The following is a 24,642-nucleotide window of genomic DNA, read 5'->3' on the forward strand; positions in this document are numbered from 1 at the left end:
CAGTTACATGGCAGAACAAGAGAAGACAAACAAAAAACCATGTTTTGTCCAGAAATGGATTGTGATCCACAATTATTTAATAGTGTAAAAATTATCTTCTAAATACTGATTTAAAATATACTGTGTTTTATTAATTGTCAAATGAGAAGTTACATATTTTCTAAAAACTTATTCAGGTCACCCAGAAATTCTTTCCCAATCTTTGGGGGTAAAGGTAGAAAATTCAACACATCTGTGGACAAGATTTAAACAAAGAAAAAAAAAAAATAACAAAAAAAAAACTTTTATTAGCCTATATAGCAATGTCAGGGTTTTTGGCTTTGGAAAAATAGAGTGGAATATTTCAAGCTCAGCCAATATTCCAGTACGTTAAATAAGTGCCTCATTCCCTTTCCTACTGTACACAATTTTGAAACCCCTTAACTGCTCATGAGACCATACTCTGCTTATGTTAGTCTTGCAAGTAGTTTTTTGTAATTTCTGCTAATGGGTGGTCATTTAATCTTGCCGGTAACTCTGTAATGGGACAAGGTGGTACTAATTTTGTATGTCACGGGGAGCCCAGTCCTGCTAGTTTGGTGCATAAAAGCTTTCCCTCTCTCCCTGAAAAAGAAGGAAAGACTTGGGTGCACAAGCTTTGCTGGATGGGGCCTTGGCCAGATGGCTGGGAGATGCGGAGGGAATGAGAAGGTGGGATAAAAAGAGAGGAACTATTTCAGAATGTGACTCGGGGCTCGAACGCTTGCAAAATGGCTCTTTGCTGATATCCTTGTAGTGCTGGCAGCAGTGGGAAGGAGCTGTCAAGAAAGCTATGCCAGGTCAGCCTTTCCGTTTTGTTTTGGGCAGGCTTGGTTGCAAAATATATTGAAATCATTCTGGGAGAGCGGAAAAGCTGAAAAATAAAAGAAAGATCTAATCAGGCTTGGCTCCTTTGAGGGGGGTGGGGGGAGGCTGGGCCTCTGGTGATGCATCCTTCAGAGTCTGTGAACGCTCAAAGCAATCTCTTTCTCTTTTCCCCTCGTCCCTTTCCTCCCTCTTTCTCCTTGTCCATGCAAAGCAGAGGCTGACCATGTGGAACCGGCACTGGCCGACGAGGACGAGAGCCTGGCAATAGCAGACCCAGGCGGCATCAGCATCGCCGCAGGCGGGACAGACCCCGACTTGTTAACCTGTGGACAGTGTCAGATGAACTTCCCGCTGGGAGACATCTTGGTTTTTATAGAGCACAAGAGAAAACAGTGCAATGGCACTGGTGGTGTCTGCTATGAAAAGAGCATGGATAAGAGCAGCCCTCCCCCCTCCTCACGCGCCGAGCTCAGGAAAGTGTCAGAGCCAGTGGAAATCGGGATCCAAGTCACACCCGATGAAGAAGACCGTCTTCTCACGCCTACAAAAGGAATTTGCCCCAAGCAGGAGAACATTGCAGGTACAGCACGTTTTACACTCAATCAACTTGCCTAGGTAATCTTTTAACTAGAGTCCTCTAGAAAGTGCCATGAAACAGGCTTCAGCAACACGTCTTTTTAGGAGCCATCCATCTGGAGGATCCTCACAGCTCTGCAGGGCTGTCCATCCCCTGTTTAATTCTTTGTAGCTGTCTGTGCAGGGCCAGCTGCTGAAGAAAGGGGCCTCTCAGGCAGCTGGGAGAGCTAAGGGGCAGTCTGTACATCTGGGAAAATGCAGAAAATTTGGGTCAGAAAACATTTCAGGAACATCCTTAAACAAGTAGCAGTGGCAGAGGGATAGGGGACTTTGATGAGGTACCCAATTCAGTCCTGTTCCAGATACCCTTTGTCACATGCAAACTCACTGGGAAGGGCTGCATCCTGACACTAGAAAAAAAATCCTCTTTCCACTGACTGGTAATGGGAAGAAGATTTTTTTGTGAGGGCTAAAGCAGGGTTCCATTAAGTCCTTCATTTTTCATTCCCTGGGGTAGATGTCAGCTTCCTGGCCTGCACTGCTGCCTGTGCTGCCTGTTCTGGGTCTCCTTAGATGGCTTGGGTTGGGTGGGTAACACCTCCACTCTCGTGCACACCCCAAAGAGACTTTCTGAATAAGGACACAAGAGCACAGGCTGGCCTGGATGAGCAAATTGCAAATTGCAGGCATTTATTTTTCTAAAACTCTCACATGTGGTGAAGTTAACATTCATTCAGTGGACCTCCCCCGCTCAGACGTGGGCAGGCAGGTGATGATTATCCACCTAGGTGAGATGGTATGCAGTGGTTCCTGCAGAGTGCCTGGCATGGGGTTACTTCCATCAAGCAGGGTGTTTTTCCCCTTGCAGTGGTGAAAGGATGACTCTCCTCCCTGCTAGTGAGTGGGGGTTTTATGTTACACAGCAGGATCTCCCCTCAAACAGGCCTTTTTTGTTCAAACCGACTGCATCCCATACAGAAGACCGGTGACAATCTGCCTTTGCTGCCACTATCACGATTTATGTAGGAATTGTCCTATGGGATTAGATCTGACAGTCCAGGATCTTTGTGGTGGAGATGCTCCCATGAGGGGATCCCCAGAAGGCAGGTGAGCAGCTCCTATCTTTACAACTGAAACTTAAGAGATTTCTGCCTTTAGTGTTTGAGGTGTCTGAGCCAGTTCCCAGCATCTCTGACAGGCTTGGGCATCACATCAGTGAGGGTGTGGGCTTTAAAATGCTGCAGTCTTCAGACCTCCTGTCTTTTAGGACAGGGCATACAATGCCCATTGACTACACTGTTCTCTTCTAGGAGTATTTTTTTGGGTGCAGCCACCACCCTGACATGGGGCAGCTGGTAGCTCTGGGAGCATTGGCTGTGGCAGGCCTGTGCTGTAGCATTGGAAGCAAACCTACTGTAAGACCTGACCCTGTCTTTTCCTCGTCCTTTTTCAGCTTTCCTCATTCTTTTGCAGTCGTGAATACATTTCTTGGTAGAGATGACTACATCATGGTGTAGCAGATTTGAGGGTTAGATTTCCTTTCCATTTGGTAGGAGCAGAAGGGAAGTATTCAGGACCTTCCCTACTCTGCTGAAGGCTGCCTGAGTGGTGCTGAGCACTCCCAATAGCAGTTGGTTTCTGTGCAAGCTGATGGCACTCAGCCCCTTGTGGAGGGTGCGCAGTGCTTAGTAAGGCATGTTTAGGAGAGCTCTGCTGCAGTTGCAGTCCAGAGCTCATCTCTTACTAATCTCTACCCAAGTTCAGTCCATAGTACCTCAATGGTTACTCCCAGAGCAGCGGGGGCTGTCCCATCCCAGCTTCTGGGGGTCAGTAACAACATAACCAAAGCTTTTGCCATGCAGAAAATCTGCTGGGGTAGGAGGTCGTGAAGGAGATGTTCACATGTGGAAAAGGCATAAAAAAATTAAAAGCCAATCTGGAGCACCTAATCTCTTTCAGACTAAACTGAATATCAAATGAAAAATATGTAGGAAAGATTTTGAATTGAGAAAAATAAAAGGGTTTATCATTTGATTGGCATTTTCTCAGCAGTGCGTGGAGATAGGGACATCCACTAAACAGTGCTGTAATAATACTTTCTCAATTAGGAGCCCAGCTCTGAGATAAAAAGGTGCAGTGTCCTTCCATATTTTTTTTAATAGCAGCGGATAGTTTTCAATAGTAGGATAAAAGCCTCACATTACAGCCATGGAGGGTAGCCATGAAAAACCCACAGAAGTCATTCACTGGAAAGGCTTTAGTGGGATATACCAAACCCCTTATTTATATTTCAATAGAAAGGCTTTCTGCATTAGCCAAGAAAATCAGAATCTGCATTTAACATTAAAGGTATTTCCCAGTGAGCGGCTGTAGAGCATTGTTGTTAGATTTGTTAAAAAAAGAGACTAAATACGATTTCATAAAAGGGAAACTTAATCTCTAAGGCAGCTTTCTCCTACCCTGCCACCCCCTCTCTTTATTTTTTTATTTTTTTGTAATAATGCAACAGCCTACAGTATTTTTACTTTATATGTGACGAAAGATATTCTTAGCCTTTCTGTACTGCGGCAGGAAGAATGAATTTCTTTATTCCACCAAGAAATATGTAAAATAATCCCTTAGAAGTATGGGGAGATATGTTTGTTCAAAGCATTTAAAATGTTATTTTAATCAAAGGCACAAAACACTCTACATGCTGTGTCAGCTAAAGGAGACCATTACATTTTAACAGCAAATCATGTTCTTTTTCCCCCTCCTAGGCAGCCCCCCCCTTTGAAACTAACTTTTTTTTTATTAAATAAAAAGGCAAAAAAGATTAAAGAATAAAAAAAAACTTCAGTGGCTCAAATGTATAAAGTAATTTAATATGGTGGAAGCATTAATTATTTTAGCTTAATTGAATTCTGAGGACTGCAGTAGTTGCATTTTTGTAGACAAGGTCTGTTTATTATTTCTTTGTGTAGATTAACAGTAAAGGAAACATAGATAACTTTCAGTTATTTATTGTAAAATAAATGTGTCAATTCATGTGTAAAGCAAGCTGCTCAAAGATAATTGAGTCTTTATATTTGAAGAGGGAAACCAGAAATCACCCTTTCGCCACTCTGACTCCCTGAAATATGCTGCCACCACTGCTGTCCTCGAAGAGGTTTCAGCTCCTCTCCTTGATCTTGTGTTATTTTTGCAGACCTTCTTATTTGGTCAGAATGATTTATAAAGCCTTCCGTGGTGTGACTAAGCCACCAGACCTTACAGCTTGCCGTGGCTGAATGCTCTGAGGGTACGGCAAGTGCTGAGCTTGGCTCTGCCATTGTATCTCTCGTAGCTCTGAGTGTGAGGATATTGGGATGCAGAAACCACGCTGAGTATTCATCCTGAATGAATGTGTCCTGAGGTCTTTCTTCCTCTCTTTTTTTTTTTACTTTCTTGGTAGCTCTTCTTGCCCCAGTCACTGAATACCTCTTGACCACACAACAGTCCTTGTGCTGCTTTGAGGGACACGTTGAGGCAGAACTCAGGAGCCCACGAGAATTTTTATGTATGCAACACAAATCTCCGACAGACATTTCTGTATTCCAGTGGAAACAAAGGCAACTTTGTCTCTGCAATCAGCTTTTAAAGATCTGCTGATAATGAAATCTGTCATCTTTCCCTGACTGGTAACTTGCAAATCCAAGTTTTCAAGGTGTTTTTAGTTACCACTGTCCATAAGATGTGTGGTAACATGTTAGCTGGCACTGAGAGGACGTGACTTGCTTAGGAGCAGTCTGCCCTGTAAAGGCTTTTTTTTTCCTGTTTTTCAAATTGGCTGACCTGTTTGAAAATCAGTTCTGCCTCTTGTATAGAGGGTGTGATAATATCGAAGAGATGTACCAGATTGTTGCACAGCAAAACTTAACCAGGCCAGTGAGTTGGCAAGTAGTTATTGGTCACTGTGTCTTTTATTTCACTGCTGGCAGGTATTTTGGAAAAAAATCGACCACGGTTGTATTTTATACCTCTTTTTATCTTTCATATTTATCAGATCTTGGGCATAATCAGGTGACTTGTCCTGGCTGAAGAATCACCTGGGAAGGTGCTCCCACTGTCGTTCCACTGATGGTATCTCATCTCTTCCCCATGGCCCTGTGGTCTGTTTATTAGCAGGATTATCTGAAACTACCCAAGTTAAAAAAAAAGGACCAATCAGCTTGATTTTAATGCTGAGTGGTTTCATAGAAGCCCAGCAAAGAGGAGGGAGCCTCTGTGGAGCAGGCACCACTTGGACCAGACTTTTTCCAGATTCACTGACAGGTCTGGACCTTCAGGCCATCAGACCTTCACAAACATATAACTACAGCAGCAGCAGAGGTTCACTAAGATGGTGAGCTAATTTTTGCAAAGATAGTGCTAGGAAAGGGGAGGGGGTTGATTGGAATTCCTCATTCATCCTGTCCCGGCCACCAGTGCTGGGCTCCATACATTGTACTAGATGTACACCATGAAAAAAGGCTCCCTGTCAGAGGCAGGATTTAACTGCAACCCCTGCTCCATGAATGTTCATTTCAGGCTTTTGAATGGTAAAACTGCCAGTGAGAGAAACTAAATAACTCGCATGTGCTGGAAGCCAGAGATAAACACCGCTGCAGGTTGCCATGAAATGGGCTATTTGATATATTTAGAATTGTTATTTTTCTCCAAATTAAGATTAGTTAAATCCATGTGTGTTGTGTGAGTGACTGTTAACTCAATGGCATGGATTATCCTTTTTTCAAATCTTGACAGCTAATTATTATTGCTGCCTACCCTGAGACATTCTCTTACAATGTACCATTATGGACCCGTGCACCCATATTTAACTGCAGGACTCAGACAGCCGTTGTGATGCCTTCACACGTGAGGGGAGAGAAAGGCGAGCTGAAACAACCCAAGGACTGCGATGGTGACATCAGGCAGGTTGGGAAGAGGTGTTCTGAAGCTGAGCTGGCACAGGGCTTGGTGGCTGTCCCCTTCCCAAGCCTGTCATGGTACCAGGTGCTGCTACCAGAACCTCCCTGGGGCAATGGGTCTTGCAGGAGTGACTTGTAAAAGTGAGGTCAGGAGAAAACAGTATGTGAAGAAAAAGAGGCTTCTAGAAGTATGTGGTTACAGTGCCTGAGAAACTCAGCTGCAATCCTTTTCATGAGGCTTTTCCAGGCTTGTTTCTTCCCTTGAATCTGCTAGGGTTTTCCTGAGTGCAGAGGAGTTACCTGGTCACCTCCTCCTACTCCTTTGCTGCTTCAGCAGGTATTTAGCAACACGTTCTGCTAATTGGTGTTGCTGAACAGTAAGGGGAGGACACAAGACACAAGGAAGGTGTCAACTGACAGTGCCCTGAGAGTGGGTTAATGAGCAAGCTTCCAGCCCCTGGGACCTTGTTGAGGTCCCTGCTGCGGTGTGGAGAGAAAAACAAACAGGGTGATCTCTCACAGAGCCCTGCTTGCACCTGCTTGGATGGGGGTGGAGGGCATGCTTGGGGAGCTTGGCTCTCCTCTGGGGACAGGGCACCCGCAGCCCACAGGAGTAGCCTGCAGTGGCAGCTGCCCTCCCCGGGTTTGCTGAGGCTTCAAGCTTGAACAAGGGCTGCTGAAATGTTGATGGCTTAAAGTTTTAAGGCTACTGGTGGAGGTCAGCATGGGGCTCTCCAAGGAACATGATTGTGCCCCTGTGGGAGATCCTAAGAGAGGGCAGTGTGGAGGGTGCCTGTCAGCATACCACCCCCAGGGCTGCAGCCACAGGGCGATGGTTCCAGTGTCTCTCACCAAGGCGGCAGCATGGACCCTGCTAACCCCAGCAAGAGTTAAAGGTGAGAAGCCTGCCAGTTACAAAATGCTTCCTTCCCCTTACTTGAACTCCACCACACCCTGGGGCCCCACTCCAGCACCCACTGCCGAGACCCAGCCTGAGGCCACCTACCACCCTCTCCCTGCTGCCACCTCAGCTTGTCCCAGTTGTCCTGCCCAGGGTCTGGCCCTGCCAGGCACCAAGGCTTTCCTGGCATCTGCCAGCAAAGAGTGAAATTAATCACACCGACTTTTAAAAGCAGATTAAAAAAAAAAAAAATACTGAGCATATTATGCCCTTGATTCTCCCTGCTGATCTTCGCTTTTTGTTTTGTTCTTCTCGCCATCCTGTTTCTCAGAGTTATCTTCTATGCCCTGTATGTGGTTAGCAGGATTCCTACAAGGCTGCAGGAGTGGTGGGGGTCCAGTTTACCCTGCTGTGCCCCTGTTTCATGTGGGATAATTCCCCTGAAACCAGCAGGACCATGCTGGATTGACTGGGTGGCACAAATAAGACCTGCCCGTGAGTGCGTGGTGTGCTGTACTGAGAAACAGGAGCTTGCTGCTGTTATTTTCTCCTTCTCTAATCTCTCCTAGTCTTAGTCATCTTCTGTTTTATGAGTGACAATGTTGGGTAAAACCTTTTCGACAGAAGTGCCATTTTGCAGGCTGATGAGAGGGGATTTAAGAAGGTCATTCAGTACACACAGTCGGTCTTCTTGCTCTGGGGTGAATGCGTGTGAGGAGTCACCCTTTAAGAGCAAAACTTGCTTGTTTGTACCCTGTTGGCACTGCTGTTAGCTTCTTTTAATTCAATGAAAGAACTCTGGACTTACTCAGAGTTAGAACCCACTAAAAATGTCACCCAACAAAGCAGCTTTTTGCCTTTATTTAATTTCTTTTGTGAAATTGCTTGGGTCATGTGTCCAGAAACCGTATGTGTATCTGGTTATTATTAACCATGGAAAGATTGGTAGATTTTCATAGGCGACAGTGACGGTGGATGGTGAAAAGGCACTGTTCAACCAGCCATTACTCATTTTTCTTGACAAATTTGCGAGCAACTTTTAAGAGCAAAGTAAAAGTAGTGCCCAACCAGCTTGTGGACTTCTTTGGCATTTCTGTGGATGTGACAAATAGCAATACGCTTGTGCTTGTTGGAGTGTTGACTGCAAGAAAGAATTTGTATGTGTTTGCAGGGGAATTTTGGATTGGGATGTAGCTAAAGGAAAGTCGGGTGTGTGGAAGTACTGTAAAAGAGAAAAGCTCTCTCCAACGATGTTCTTCTCCAGTGGTGAATAAATACTTAAAGGCACAGAAATGGTTCCTTCACTTGAGCAGGACAGAAGTGTTGCTGTAGCATGAGGTTGCCTCCCTTCATGTATTTTCCATAGATTGTTTTTCTTTCTCAGCCAGTGTTGAACTGTGCTGCCTATACACACAGTGACCAAATCAGCTGTGACATAAAGGTTGAACCTTTCTAGGTTTTTTCTGAGATTGGAACATTTTTCTATCATAACTGGAGAAAAAAAACCAACCCTGTGAAGTAATCATACTTTTTGTACAAGAAAGGCTTGGATTTCTATGTCATGTCACATAACTTCAAAGGGCATAGATTTGGGGCTGACTTTCAGCACTGGCTTTGGTGGCCAAGTGGAAGATGGGAGCCCAGAGGGTAAGAAATAGAGGAGAGAGGCCATGTATAGAAATAAAACCATGTTTCTCAGCAGAAAATCCTAGAAGCCAGGAGAAACTGGGTAACTCTTGTCTTGGGAGATGCGTGTACTCTTTCCAATAAGAACATCCTTTTCTGCATGTTTTTTTTTCCCCATTCCCTCCCACCCTCCAAATGGTAATTGGTGGGCTGTGCAGTAGAAATGTTATTAAAAAAAAAAGAAGAAAAACTGGGTGGGTGGGGTATCTAGGGATTTGGTGTCTAAGCTCAGGAGTTAAGCCGGAAATCCCAGAGATGTAATGAAAACAAAACGGACTTTTCACTCGCGCTGTGGCATTCTGGCAGTGAGAACGCTTTCGTGAGCCAATGTTTTCATTGTAGGTTTTCTCGAGAGAAGTAGTGGAAATGAATCGTTAACCCCTTAACAGGAATGAATGTGGTTGCTGCAGTGAGGAGAGGAGAGCCTTCTTGGCTCCTAGTTGCTGTGTTGCAGAGCTGGGGGGTGTGTGTATGTTTGTGTGTAGTGGGGAAGGTGGGGTAGATACTGCTTGTAAGGAGTTTAATAACGTTAATGGCAGATGTGAAGTGGTTACTTAGTGGTTGTTGTTTTTTTCTCTTTGCATGTACGCCTTTGCAGAGAGATTTGAGTGTGATCAGCATAAACCACTGTTAAGCCCAACAGCTCTTAAACTCTCTCCTTCTTCTGGCATTTGGTAGCATATTTCTTGAGTGAGAAAAGGGGGGACACTGCTCACTGGTCCCTCAGCAGAGTCATAAAAGCTGCAGATGGAAAAGACCTACCAAGTAGCAGATCCCAGTTTTCTTGGAAAGTGGAAGTACAGGATGTGTGTCTGTAGCAGGCATGCTACGTATATAGCTTTAAATGTCCAGCAGGCTTGGACGGTGTGTGCAGCCGCACAGGAGTCAGCCTCTTCTTTAAAATTAAGGGAGTTTGGAGAGGAAGAGAGCTGGGAGTGATTAATCTAATTTACCTTAACAGCCGCTTTTGGTGACAAGATCTTGTATCCTTGTCCTCCATGTTGTGATTAGGCTGCATCTTATTTCACTATTTTATTTCACATTTTGATCACCGCTGGCACTTGCCCTATTTCTCTCTCCATTCTCTCATTAGGGTATTTTATCTGCATGTATTCTTGCAAGAGGTACAGAGCACCAGTCCCTCTGCTCTAGCTAAAGAGCATCTCATCTACCTTTTAGCATCTTGGAAGAGCAATTAAAATCATTATAGACCTTCTTCCAGCTGTCCTAGATCAGCCACTCCAGCCCTTGCATGCAGGTTGTGGGACTCTTGTTGCTGTTCAGACTTTGGATGTAATTGCATAGCTGCTGCAAAAGGCTGTGTCTCTGCAGCTGACCTTGCTCAGAGCATCTGGCCCCTGAATAGATGTTTGCCTTCTTTCTTCCCACTTTGACAGCTCCCCCCTCTGCACTCCAGCCCCTCACTCTGCTCCAGCCCGCTCCTTGTCTCTCATGCTGGGAAAGCACGGCAGCAGCAAGGTATTTGTGGCTGAAACTGCCTTGACAGTGAGGAGAGCTTGTCCTGCACACCCCTGTTTGGATAGGGGAAAAATAAGAAAGGATGCTGTTGAATAAATGATGGTTCTACATGTTTTTATACCACGCTGCTTTTGTAATGGTCATTTAAACAAGGTGGAGTGGTGGGGGAGGAGAGAGCAAGATGAGACGGCAGACAAGGATTAAACAACCCTCTTCCTCTTTTAAGACATTTATTATTTTCAGAGTCAAACCTGTAGTCAGCTAATGCAACTGTAAAAGTCTTCTTTGAATTATTACCGAGGTGCTCTGAAGTCTTCTATTAGAGCTGATGCACTTGTGCGCAGACAAAATCCAGATTTGAACTTAGCACCTACTTGTTTTATTTTCCTTATTAAACCAACTTCTGGTTCATTTTTTCCTTTCAAGACCCACTTTTTGTTTCCTGTTTTCTAGACTACCCTATTACTAGCTCATAAAAAGAGTTAGAAACTGAAGGGAAGTTTCCTGAGCAAGAAGGAATTTTTTTTCTTGTTTTTTTTTTCTTCCCCCTATGTCTTGGCCTGGAGCCAACCTGTCTTTCAACAAGTAGAGAGCCATTCCAAGTTGAAATTTATAGAGCAGAGTCCAGGTTCAAGGGCTGAAGCCCGCCAACAGCTCCAGTCTCTTTGTTACTGATTAATTCTGCAAGCGGTTCAGCTGGTTTGCTCACTTCTGCCCGCTCTTCACAGCACTGCAGCGCTTCCGAGCCGCCTGCCGCTGCTTCGCCCTCCCCTGCTTTTCAGCAGGGCTTTATCCCTCAGTGTATAACATCCCCCCACAAATGTATTTTAACCCCATGCAGTTCAAGCTGCAGTGAGTTGACTTTTTGGCAAAAATTACAAAGCATCCTTTCCCTCTTTCTGCTACTTACTTTTTTTTTTTTTTTTTTTTTTTTTTTTTTTTTTTTTTTTTTTTTTTTTTTTTCCCTGACAGCTGATTTTAAATGTCTGGAGCTTCCCATTTCACTTCAGCTCATATTAATGATTGCTTCTTGGCATTGGTTGGAACCCAAGTTCCCAGGTTTTAATTAGTTTACTCAAATGCACACAGTGGAGCAAAATAGTTTCTTTCAGCTTTACCTGCAAAGGATGTTTCCTGTCTCAGCGAGGGGGGTTTTCCTTGTGGAGGGATTTGAAAGGCAGAAGTTTTCAAGTGGTCTCAATATGAGGCCCCACAAGAGCAAGTGTGGGAGGTGAGGGGGAGAAAGAGCAGAAAGAGAAAAAGAGAGAGAGAAAAAACCAAACAAAAAACTAAACCAAAATAGATTTTGGGAAAGTACCTTGAAATGAGGATGGTCCCAATCCTGCAACAAATTGGATGTCGAAGCACAACCTTATTGACGTCAATGAGAGTTTTGCCATTGGCTTGGGTGCAGGCTGGATTCCATCCTTAGCTGCACCGAGCTGTAGGTACGCCAACGGCCCTCTGCAGTCAGCGGGATTACTGATGTGCAGAAAGTTAAGCATGTCTGTAAGCGTTGGCAGGATTAAGATCTGTGCTGGTATTTTCAGACCAAGTGAAATGCATGTGGGAGTTTTTTAAAGAAGAAAGTGCATGGGAGTTTTAAAAAGGGAGAATATAGCAGAGCCTGCCATTTTTAAGTGCCTTGGGGAAAAACCTGGGTTGCTATTAAAAATATCGGAGGACTAATGTGTTACTAATTGTGACACAATTAACTTCTTAAAAGTATTTGATTGTGAGTCCCAAGAAAATAAAAAGATGGAGATGAACAGCTAGAAATTCAGGCTTGTGTTTCAGTTAAAACATTTCTATTAACTAGAAATAAAAGCAAACCTAGAGGTTCAATTTACTGTGCATCTTGGTTACTTTGTTCCTAGAAGTCTACTTTTTAGTGGGTTATTTAAAGAATTAAAAAAACAACAACAAGGAAAAGAAGCTCAAACCCAGTAGCTGTCTGAGACCCCTGTATGTGGCTTTACCACACAGCTCTTAAATTCTTGTTTAAACATTTCTCAAGAGCTGTTTCTTGGGAAGTAAAAATGTGTGCTGTTTGTCTCTAGCAGATTAAAAGTTTACCTTTCATGTGACAGCTTCTCAAATCTAGTGTCGGAAACATGCCTCTATTTTATGGTATTATGAAACAGGTCTGGAACAGAAACAACATATTTAAGTAAGAGGGAATGAAATATAATTTGTGGGTTTCTTTCTTTAATCGTTTATAACCAAAAACCTTTTCTCTGTCTGTCTCTGAAACTTTTGTTCACACAAGTGGCCAGCACATGTAAACCACACTTTGAAATTTAACAGTTAACCTTAAAAAATATTAAATTCAGCAAATTTTTTTTTTTTTGTAATCGACAGACAGCTCTTTGTAATTATCTCGCAGAAGAATCTAAAGTTGGTTGGTTTTTTTTTTTCTCCAAAACATTTGTAATTTTAGCAGTAGAAAACTGAAGCACACCCGAGCTCTGAGAAGGCTCTTTCACATCTGCCTCTGCCTGTGTGCCGATTCCCTGGGGTCCCATTTATAACATTCTAACAAGATAGAATCTGCCTTTGAGTATCAGTAAATATAGCTAAAGATCACAAAATTGTACTCATAATTGTTCAAGACTAAAAGGCAGAATATAATGTTTGATTAATGTTTATGGTATGGTGCCTTTTCACAAGAAGGAAGTTAAAACTGTAAGCCCCCCAAACTCCCTAAAAAACCCCTGAACCCCCACTCCAGCTCCCAGACTCTGCTGAAGGATGTTATCCATTGTGTGAGGTTCATAATTTAAGATGATGCATGTTATTTTTGATTTTGAAGCTGATTGAGGATTCCTGGTTGGGGCTGATTATCCAGTGGGATGTACAAGACTGTTTTCTGTTAGTGGTGCCAGTAGACAGGAGCAAAAGACATTTTTACTGGCCACCAGAAGCACCCATCCTTTCAGGGAGCCTTTGAGAATGAATTGTCTTGGACTGGCCTCAGCCTTACCATATCTGCTCTGCGGGTAAGGAAAAGTACCCTCAATCCTCAGTGCTCCCTATCTGACAATTAACATTCATAAGAAATAATTCTGCAAGGGGAGGTCAAGGATGCAGTGGTGGTTGGAGACCCATAGCAAAGGCACCTGCTTGTTTTGGAAGGACTAACCAGCTGGATTGATGAAGTTTATGGGCTGGGGCCTTGAGGCTGCTTGGGCTAGGGTTTTTTCTGGGCAGCCAGCAGCTTGCAACAGGCGTTACCCAGATGGGGCAATTCACTGGTTGTCCTCACTCCCTCTGCGGGAAGCTTGGGAACAGCTATTGTCTTCACTTTTGGGACACTTCCGTGCTATCTGGAAAGGTTTACTTCTTCGAGAGATAGTGAGTGGAGAATACAATACAGATGGATCTGTTTCTCTTTCATTAGCTCTTTTAAGATGCTTGTTTAAATCTGTTTTCTTTGCTTTTCAAATGGTAGATGTCAGTGTTTCAAGTATCACTGCTACCAAAAAAATTAATTTAAAAAATAGATCTTTGAAAATGCCCAGGACAGGACATTGTTAAAATTCTGGTCTAGAAGTGACAGAGATCATTCTGGAAATGCACAATGAGATGATATGGGGAAAAGTCAGTGCTAGTCTGCATTCAGGGCTGGTCCCTCTCAGAGGCTTCTGCCAGAGCAGGTCCTGGAAGGAGCCAGTGGTAGGGTTGGGTGCTGGCCAGGGTGCCTAGGGAATGTGCTGAGAGAGTGGTTGTGACTTTGGAAGTGAAAACCCCATGATTTGTGGAATGGGGTAAGGGTACAGAGAGAAAACCTGGAAGGGCAGACGTGTGTATGCTCCAGTGGAGTTTGTTTCTCACTGAGGAGGCTGTGGCCTTGAGGGTGAGACAGTAACTGGGGTGTGCAGAGAACCGTGCTAGCAGAAATACCACCCCACCATGCCATGACGGGAGAACCCTGGCATTTCCAGAATCACATTTAAATACTTCTGTTTCCCACCCTCGTGTCCCTGTGCTTCTCCCAGCCCTGGCTGTGTGATGACAGTGCAGAGCAGAGCCTAAACCCCGTCCCATATAACCCTTCTGTAGGACAGGTTGGCGTGGTTTGATGGGTGAAGCACAGGGTACCATCGGCCCTTTTTCCCACCCTCAGCCTCAGCTTTGCTCCTGAGAGGGGAACAAGTCCAGGAATTTTTAGTGTTAGCTGTTGTTGGTTTTAACTCTCCCATGTCTTTGCCAGCACCAGCTTTAAGACGCCCACAGGAGATGTGCACTCTCATTTCCCAGGAGGCAGAAGAGATTGTGAATGGGTTTATTTTCCCAAGCACCCAGCTGTGTCTGGCAGGGACTTGGGGTAGGCTGCAGTGCTCAGCACCCTTCTGGATGAGGCCACAGGTGCTACTGTCCAAAATTCCAGGGGAGGTCAGCACGGCTGCAGCTGGGAGAGCTGCCCTCTGGTTCACTGCTCACAGCCCTACCCATTTGTGTGTGCGTGGGTATGTTTGAAAAAGCCCTAATCCCTGTGAGCCCCTGTGCTGTTAGCATGCTCCCCCCCTCCTCAAACTCCTTGGCAAAGATTAAACAAAAATGAAATCACAGGCCAGGCACTGGGGAAGGCAGTGGTGTCTCCCATCCCCTCTCACAGCCTGCACTGGTTGGTGAGGATGGATGGAGGATGGGAGGCTTCATGCCACTTCCTGGAACCTCGGCAGCATTGCCACTGTGGGCACAGTGCCAGGAGATGAAGGATCTAAGAAAATTTACTTGTGAACGTGTGATAGGGCCCTTCCCTGTGTGGGTAGGCATGAACTCCAGAGCTGGGTGGCTCAGGTGAGACTCTGTCTGAGTTTGGCTGGGTCGGGACATGGCTTATGCCCTCACCTCCGCTCTGAGTGTTGGTTCCAAGAAGAGCTGGCACTCCTCTGTTCTGTATCCCTGCAACTGGGTGCTGAGGAAGAGGAGAAGGCAGGGGGGAAACTGGGGGGAGGAGAGGGGAATAGAGAAAAGATTTCTGACAAAATCATGCGACACCCACGTAAATATTGTTTGTATGAATTGGGTCCTTCATCTTTTGTTAGCAGCAGCTTGTTAATTAACAGCAGATTAGTGCTGCTTTCTTCTGACACATGAATATATTTTGGGCTAGAAAATACTTGTACTTCATAAAACTGTGTGACTGAACAATTCAGAAAGTACCAGCGGAGTGCCGTAATGGATTCCCTTTTCATCCCCTCCCCCCTTCCTCCTCCTCCTCCTCTTGCTCTAAATGCAAGCAGATTTCTGCAGTCTAGTGCAGAAGAGACATGTTAAACACAGCTAAATAAATCATGTTTACTCTTGGCGTTCTTGGTAGTGAAAAATCTGTTGGCTGTTTTTACTTCCTTATTTCTCAGCATTTGCTTCCTACCTGTTTTTGAGCCTGTGCCCAGAAATAGTAGTTTTGTCAAACGAGTGGATTATGCCAACCAGCAGTTCTCTCTGCCAAGGAAGCTGCTGGATCGCAAAACCGGGTGACTTCTTTCTTAGAGTGACACTGAGATTCCCACTCTTCCTCCCCCCACTCCCCATTAGAATATATAATAAAAGTATTAAAATCTGGAGAAGGAGAAAATCTAACCAGATCCTGGCAGTTAAGAGCCCAGATTAAGGAAAGTTGAACTTCAGTTACAGAAGCCTTTCTTTAAGCTGTTTGTAGAGGTGAAAGTGCTGGAGATAGTAATAATAGGAACCAGACATTTTCCCTTATTATTCCAAGTCCCATTCCCCCCCACAAATGGGAGTGGGTTTTCTTTCAAAGTTTTTCTGGCTTTATTTTTTTTTCCCTTCCCTCTACAGGGAGCTTTGCAGTTGGGAAGGAGAGATAACTAAGCCTTTATTTAACAAAATTGGCTCTGTTGTTGCAGGCAAAGGGTGAACTCTGGTTTTTGGTCTGAATTCTGTTCCTGACCCTGCATTTTTAGATTACTCTCTAAACCTCCTGCTTGAGTGAGGGATTGAGCTTCTATTGCAAGATGGGGTAAATGCAAATGTAACAAAGCAATGCACAGTGCATGTATATATCTATCTACCTATCTATATCTATATAATCTATCTATATATCTATATCTATATCTATATCTATATATATAATCTATATTTATATATATCTATATTATCTATATCTATATCTATCTACCTATATAAAACATAGGTAGATACATATATATACATAGTGTGGCATACCTATATATACATAGTGTGGCACATTTGCTGTCATCAACAGAGTTGTGTAGAGTGGAGGGGAGTGTAGCCCAAAAGATAAACAAGTAAATTTTCACAGAATCCTGAGTGTTAAGTGCTCCTCTTTGACCCCAGGTGGCAACTTTTTAGCCTGGACCCATCTTCCTCACGGCTGTTATTCCAGATGTCAGTGATCCCAGATGTGACTGTAACATGGATTATGAGCCTGGCGGACTCTCCCTGTTTAGTTTTAAAATTAGAAAAAAGATCCTTTTTCCCATCAGAGCTTTGCATGTATTTACTCTTTGATCACATTGGAAGGGCCTTATCCTGTCTCCAGAGAAGCTTTAGTTCTGCTTTCAGTGGTAACAGGGATCTGGCCCATGCTGAATATTAGCATTTTAATGGCTTACTTAAAACCCTATTGCTGGTACACTCACAGGGCTCCCGGCACGAGGAAAGTCCAGCTCTGGGGTTTTGCAAAGCGATGTTGCAGGCTGCAATGTCTGCTGAAAGAGAGGAGCAGGGATGGCCCATTTGTCATAGATTATTAGTATTGTCAATAGTAACATGTCTACAGAAGCCAAATTAATTCCTTCTTCCACTCAGTACTAAGTCCAAGAAATGCCAGATCAGTTTCAGAACAGGGAAAAAAATAAACAGAATCCAAGTTTGTATGTTATGATCCCTCTGAATTTCTGGTGGGAATACTCTGTGATAGAAATGATATTTCCACAGAGGCACTGGCTGCCAGTTTGCTTAATTACATTAAATAGTGGTATAAACCTCTGCAGAACATAAACCTCTGTTAGAGCTAGTCATTAGAATATTGAATCATAAGGAATAATGATACCAGTGCTAACGGGTTACAACAATCTTTATTATATTAGCGATTGAAGTGTTATTTAAAAAATAAGGTTTGTTGTAGCGGTTTAGGTGTGCATGCATATTTTCTCTGATCACCTATTAAGAGACTGAAGACTGGATTTGAATTTATTACAGGCAAATAAAGGGCTTGCTTCGAGGAAGAACTACTAGATCGCTGCTTATGATTTTACAATTTGATTCCACTTGTCCTTAAGGAAGGTTCATAATGCTTACTGTGGAAATATCATCTACATCTAGAAAATTAGGGTTAAAAAGGATGACTTTGTTGAAACTAATTACAGGCTGGTTCAGTTTTTTAGTTGGTGACATTTTAGAGATTTTGCTTGTAATGCAGGAGGTTATAGAAAGATTTGGTTAGACTGTGATATAAAGCAATAAACTATCATTTGAGAATATTGACATTTTCATCAGAAACAAAACAAGCCTACTCAGCTTTATTTTTCTGGAGTGATATGTATGAATTTAACATTGCTTCCTTATACTAACCATGGATTTTTGAAGGAATTCTCTTGCCTCACCTTCCTTGTACAGTATGCCTGTTTTTTTTTATAATTTTGAATTTTTTTGAATACACTTTCCTAGGTAAGTGTATTCAGCTTCTGTTTCAAGCAGACTTGATAACAAAAAGCCTTTTTTGTGTCTTATGCTTTTATGTTATGGAGAAAGATGCTGTTCTGTACAAATAATGGGTAAATTGAGAGTTACGGGGAAATCTGATCCAGAAAATAAATACCTCAGAAAAAAATTCTTTATGTAGAATGGTTCTTGTTTTCTTGCACTTTGCTCTTAGTTTTGTGTCAGAGTGAAAGGATTACAGGGTTCTTATTATACTGCACTTGTGTTTTACCTCTCCTGGTGCAAGGTTCAGGTATCCTGTCTAATTAGTGCTTGTGACTGATCAAATTCTGTTTGGATCCAAGTCTTTGGGTAAAACTTCATTTTTCTTTTTAGCAGAGGGATTGGGCGCAAGTTTCCAGCATGCTTCCTTGTGCAAATGAAACGCTGTTTCACTATTTCCTTTTTTTGGCTTACATTATAGTCTGAACAAAATTCCTGGTTGCTGGTTTATTTATCTGCTTTCTTTCATTATTTAAAAGCAAGTTAATTTCCTAGCCTCTTTTCCATTCACAGAGCATTATTTGCTTAGTTGTGCTGGCGTCAAGTGGATTGAAGACTGAACCTTTAGATCCTCAGTGTTCTTCTCATTTGGTGTTTTACCATCTCCAAATGATTGCTCTGCTCATTTAATTTGACAGATTCAGTTATCAGACTTGGGTCTACTCGTACACACATAGCTGGAGTAGTTTTCACCTGTGAGATCCAAAACTCAATGGGAGCCCTAATTTTAAGTCTCTGCTGCTCCCTCCCTCCCTCCCTCCCTCCCTCCCTCCCCAGTCAGTCGCTCTGTTTTGCTTTTTCAAGTTTGCTTGGTGTTAGTGAATTTCTTTTCTAAGTGTGAAAGTGCTCCATGAACAAGGAAAAATTTGAAAATCATGAATGTGCCTGTTAATGTCCCTCCCTTCCCCCACTTATTTTAAAGTTCTATTACTTTAAGTCTGGTGTATACATTCACACTAGGCAGGTAGACTATTTTTCACATTGAAATTCAGCACTTACAGTGTCTACACTTACATTGCTTTTGGCAAGGTGTGAGCCAAAAAAACAGAAGCTGTGATTCTCCCCCAAAGCTAATTGTTTCTGTATATTAAGTTTGTCCATCTGTGCTGTGCAGGGACATGGCATCACCTGATGGCTCTCCTTTGCATTTCCAGCAGTGAAGGAGTTAACAGTGCTGCTGCTTAATATATTGCTGTTACAGAGTCTTTTTAGTTTCCAGGACATTTAACTAAATCAGGTGGATGTCATTAGCCGATTTTCACAGATGGGGAGACTGAGGCACAGAGGAGCAGAGTGACTTCATCTGCTTCTTTTTCCCCAAGTTCCCTCCCATTCCAGGAATTGATTTTGCTGCCAAACAGCTGAAGAGCCTCATTTTGCCTAATTCCTTCAAGTTTTTAAAAATTATCATTATTTTTTATTGTGAGAGATAAGGAAAAAATTTAGGGACAAAATTTAAAACTACTAGTAGAAGGCAAACTTCAGAGCGAGGCAGAGATACTTACCCAAGCAGCAGATCCTGCTGTTCTCTTTTCCAGAGGCCATATTCACCCTGAGGATACATGTTTGCAATGCAGCATCTGCCAGTGTGTGTGGAACTCAGCTCCAAAAGCCAAGGCAGAGAAGCCCACTGGTGTAAATGACTCCTGCTTAACTGTGGCTCTTCCCTGGCCACTTCAATTCCTTCATTTTAACCACTTGACCTTCCTCTTGTAGTCAAGCCCTCTGATTATTTGTAGGGATGTTTCTTGCTCTAATATATATATATATATATATATATATATATATATATATAAATATTTTTTTATATATATATAATTTTGCCCTTTGGAAGCAGCTCTTTCCAACCACTGAGTTACTTTATTAATTTCAGGGCCTGTTAAATTGCTACAGTTGTCTGTTGGGGTAGTTATATGTTTCAATTACATGAGAAATATTTGCTGGGAGATAGAAATATTAATTATATAATTTTTAGTACCCACAAGTATTTTTACAACCATTAAAAACTCCCCAGGACTTAATTACAAGAGTTGGGGAAAAAAAACTGGGAAAATTGATGAACTGTCTATTGTCTCCCCTGTATGCCTTTTGGGAAAAAAAAAACAAACCAAAAAAAAAAAAAAAAAAAAAACCCAAACCAAAAAAAAACAAAAAAAAAACCCCTCCACAAATCAGGGTGATTATTATTATTTGTTAGTTTATTGTGGTAGCTTCTGGACATTGCAGCTCAGATCAGCCCACCCTTGTGTTAGACACTCGACATTCCCAGAGTGAGAGCTGGGCTCTGCTTGAGAACGTGTTGGGGCTGAGCAGACCAGACAGGCAGTCAGTGGGAAGCTCAGAAGGGAAGCTGAGTTCCAGGAGAGAACGTGCCATAGCCTGTGTGGCTCATGCCCTGGGGTCTGCACCCCAGCCTTCTTCCCAGCCCAGTGGTCTGCAAAACCACCCTCCTGAGATGAAGAAACTCCCTGGTTTCCTGTGTTATATTTTTAGCACATCTATCGATATGTCCTATTTACTCATGCCTTGTGATGTTTTTAGGCCAAATCCTGCCCTGCTTTCCCTTGCTCTTGCACCCAGTTGCTCTCATCACAAAGGGATATGGTCCTCCAGGGGCAAAGACTTGTGTTGGTGGGGTGGGCACAGGACACAGCAGGGGGAGGTGGGGAATGCAGCCTTGGGTTGCAAGAGTCCTTTTTCTTGTGTGTTTCATTGGGATGAGCCAAGATGTTTCAGTTTTTCTCTTTTCATGTTCATAGCACTTACAAGGGGTGAGGAACAAGTTCAGATGAGCATCAGGTGGGAGGAGGGTACAGGTGGTCCTGCAGGAGCCCCTGTGGAGACCTGGCTCAGAGGGATGCTGCCACTTGGTACTTGGCTACCCCTGGGGAGCACTCACGCTGGCTCCTGAGTGGGGCCACTGACAATCCCCACCCCGGTTTTCTAAAAGAGGGAGTTTGGCAAAACAGTCCTGCAGGCATAGTGGGCTACTTCTGTGAATTCGCATGGTCTCGAGGTAAGTAAAATTCTCCCCAGCCTGCCCTTGGTGTCAAGCCTCCAAAATGTCATATACAAATACGTGGATGACATAACATGGATTTTTACACAGTGAGAGGAATTGCATGCTCTTTAGATATGCTGGGATATTTATTAACCACATGGGGTGTTCCAAACTCAGTTTATTTATCTTTGTAAAGTACTTCCAGATCTTTGCGTGGAAGGCACTAGAGAAATGAAAAGATTATTATTACTATTATTGTTATTATTGTTGTTGTTATTATTATTACAGCATCTAACTACTGACAGGCAACCACAGCTGCATGCTCAATTCAAACCACTTAAATTTAGGGGCTGATTTTTACAATATGGACTCTTAATGCTTTTCCCCATTGACTCCATATGCAGAAATGTGTGTTCACCTGCCCTGCAGAAGTATCATTATTCTCCAGAAATATGTAAATGGGGTACTTTTAAAGAAAGAATGAAAATATGGAATAAATATTAAGTATTCATATTTGTAAGGTAGAATTTAATGGCCATTTAAGAAGTGCTTCAAAGCAACCAACTTGTAGAAGCTGGTAGTTGCTCCTCTGTCATTAAAAAAGAAAATGCACTGATTAAAACAAAGCCAAGGAATTTTGTAGACAAAGAATAACATTTTCAGTGTTCAGAGGTCTGACACGAGCTACAAACAGCCCAGGAAATGGAGATCTGGGTTTCACAGTCAAGCGTTTTAATCAGTACGGTTGTGCACAGCCGCTGCCGCGTGTGAGTTATGTAATATCACACTTCACCCGCCCACACGCACTCAGAGACAACAGACATCTTCGAAAGGTCTTGGCATTATTCAGAGCAAAGACTCCCAGCAATACCTCGGCATGGTGTTTAACCTTATCTTTACTTACATTTAGGCATTTCTTTTTTTTTTTTTCCCTCTCCTTCCTTCCTTTTTTTTTTTTTTCCTCCTGTTCTTTTCTGTGATACATCAGTAGTGAATATTTTTGTATTTCCAAAAATGAAGCAAATATAGGGGGAAAAATCCCATCAGCTACATAATGTGTTTTCATGACAACTTTGAAGGTTCTTATCATGGCCATTTTTCTGCATTTTGTAGCATTGTCCTCATGCTGCTACTGTTATTATTTTTATTTTAAGTATAGTTGAAATTTTACATTCTGAAAACCGCAGTTAATTATTAAATGGTACCTAGCCTATGCTTTCTTTAGATTTTTAAATAAGAAATAATTAACCAGAGTTTTTAAAGGTCTGCAGAAAAGGCAAACAGGCCTGTGAAACCCCAGGATCTAATAACAAAAAGGTGAGTTGGCTTTCCAGCGCCCTAAGACTTTGAAGATATCCTTACTCTGGCTTTTGAGTAACAGAAAGAGCTCAACCACATTTCATTCTGGTAAAATACAGCCCTGAAGTTAGCTGTTTTTCAAAGAAAAACAAAATAAAAAAATTAGCTGGCTGCTAATTAGATGTATTTTAACTGCAAAGTCATTTTAGCAGCTAATATTGTTACTATATGCTTCAGTGTGAATCCTTAGTAAAGCTATTAAACTGTGAGAGTCTGAACTTATCAGACATTTTGTAATGTGACTGAATTTTTGTATTCTTGTTCAGAAATCTGTGGGGAGTGGAGGACCTTTCTGGCTCAGACATGGAAAACACATTTTTTACCAACTGATTGCCAGGGTGGGCAGCTGAGACCCCCTTGCATCCTTCTTTTCAGTTTTTTTCTTGCTTTTTTTCCCTGGCAATAATATTTCTTGTTTCTGTTGCACTCCCTCCTCTCCCAGACAGCAGTCAAGCCCTGCAGTGTGCTCTTTATCCAAGGAAAGGGATTTAACAGCAGGGACTGGTCTTGGCAATTTCAGGATACTTTTGACTCCTGCCTGTTGTATACAACAAGTTGGCGATTCTCAGTAGTCAGGAGGCTCTCAGCATCAGGCAGGGTCCTGCTTTTGAAAAGCAATAGCCCACAGCAGAGGGTGGCCTTAGCCATCATTTTCCTATCGGTTTCTGACCCAGGATTCTTACTTAGTAATTGCTGGGTTCTGTTTCTCAGGGTTTGAGTATTTCCCCCCGTCTTATTACATTGGTTGATTTTATTCTCCTTTACATTCTAAAACAAAGTGACTGATACAATAATGTGACTGATACAAACTGATGAAAAAGAAGGTGATTTTCTCCCCTTTATTTGCTCAGATTTGAATTAGGTTATCTGCCTATCTTGTTTATGAAATTTTGTGCTGTCTTTTCTGCACAGACTGTGACTCCCAAATCTTCCACAGCTCCATTTCCATATTCCTGCGTGCTTGTTCTTTGTTAATCACTTGGCAAGCGCTTATTTGAATATTAAAAATTTCTTTAATCATCAAAGGCAGGAGCACAGCTTCATGAATATTCATATTTTTTCCCTCCTCAGACTGGATTCTAGTTCATTACCCTGCAGTAAAGCCAAACAGTCATCAATCGCGCTCATTACAGCCGCTGGCGTTTTGATTGGCTGCCTGCTGCTGGTAGCCCGCGTCCCCCATCCTCCCGCTCTCCTCCATGAGCTGTCGTGTACCTGCCAACAACAACAACTAAAAAAAATATATCAACAATGCAAGTATAAAATTTCTCTGGTTATAAAACAACTTTGCAAACTTGTCAAGCAGTCCTCATCACTTTTTTTTTTTTTGGTTTTACACCAAAAATCCAAAAAAAAAAAAAAATTAGAAGGGAGAAACTTGAGCTTTAGAAATGAATATTTGTCAAGAGAGTTGACGTAAGTTTCATTTGCATAATGACTTTGTACTTCTGCATTAATAAAATTTGCATATGAAGCCATGTTAATTACTCCTGATCATGCTTTTTGCATTCATGCATAGTAATTTTCTCCGACTTGTGAGAATTAATGTCTTGGCATGGGGGGAGGAAGGGGGGGAGTTGGGGTACTGTCAAATTTCTGTGCCAGTGCCCCTCACTCACACTCTTTCTCCTCCTTGCTCACCATGTCGCGTTCTTGATCTATGACTCATTTATGCATTATCATTCGAAATTCTTGGGAGAAAGAAATGTATCAATTCAAAGGGAATCCTTGTCTGCCAAAATGAAAAAAATCCCTGAGCAAAATACAACAAGGAATCTCTTCCCTGCTCTCCTTCTTCTCTACCAGGTGCAACTTTTGCATTTTGAGCTTGGGCAAAGTTTCAGTCTAAGCATCACAATCAGTGTGGGGGGACCTCTCCCAAAGTGCCGTGTGTGCGCTGGGGGGACAGGTGAAGGCTGGCGTGCAGGGGTGTCTGGCTGAGTGCTGGACTCTGGGTGTGAGTGTGTGCAGTTGTGGTCTGCCCACACCAGGGAGTCATTCTGCCTTTCCTGGGGGATGCTGTGTGTATCTGCCCCTTGCAGGGTGTGCAGGCATTACTCTGCTGGTTGCTGTTGGAAGTGTTTGTGCTTGTGTGTATTTAGAAGTGTGTCTCTGTGTGTGTATGTGTGTGTGCTTGTGTGTATTTGCTTCCCAACCCTGTTGGTGTC

General features: G+C 42.9%; 1 protein-coding gene across 2 annotated transcripts in view; it reads left to right on the plus strand.

Moving 5' to 3' along the window:
* BCL11B (BCL11 transcription factor B) overlaps positions 1 to 24,642 on the plus strand; it is a 91,161-nt gene that overhangs the window by 12,606 nt on the left and 53,913 nt on the right. Inside the window, exon 2 of one of the 2 annotated variants that reach the window (XM_053945545.1) lies at positions 1,058 to 1,426. In XM_053945545.1, the coding sequence (XP_053801520.1) occupies positions 1,058 to 1,426 (369 nt within the window). The remainder of the gene's footprint in view (positions 1 to 1,057; positions 1,427 to 24,642) is intronic. The other variant, XM_053945547.1, reaches the window with a different exon arrangement.

Source organism: Vidua chalybeata, chromosome 6 (assembly GCF_026979565.1).
Source record: "Vidua chalybeata isolate OUT-0048 chromosome 6, bVidCha1 merged haplotype, whole genome shotgun sequence".
NCBI classification, from domain to species: Eukaryota; Metazoa; Chordata; class Aves; order Passeriformes; family Viduidae; genus Vidua; species Vidua chalybeata.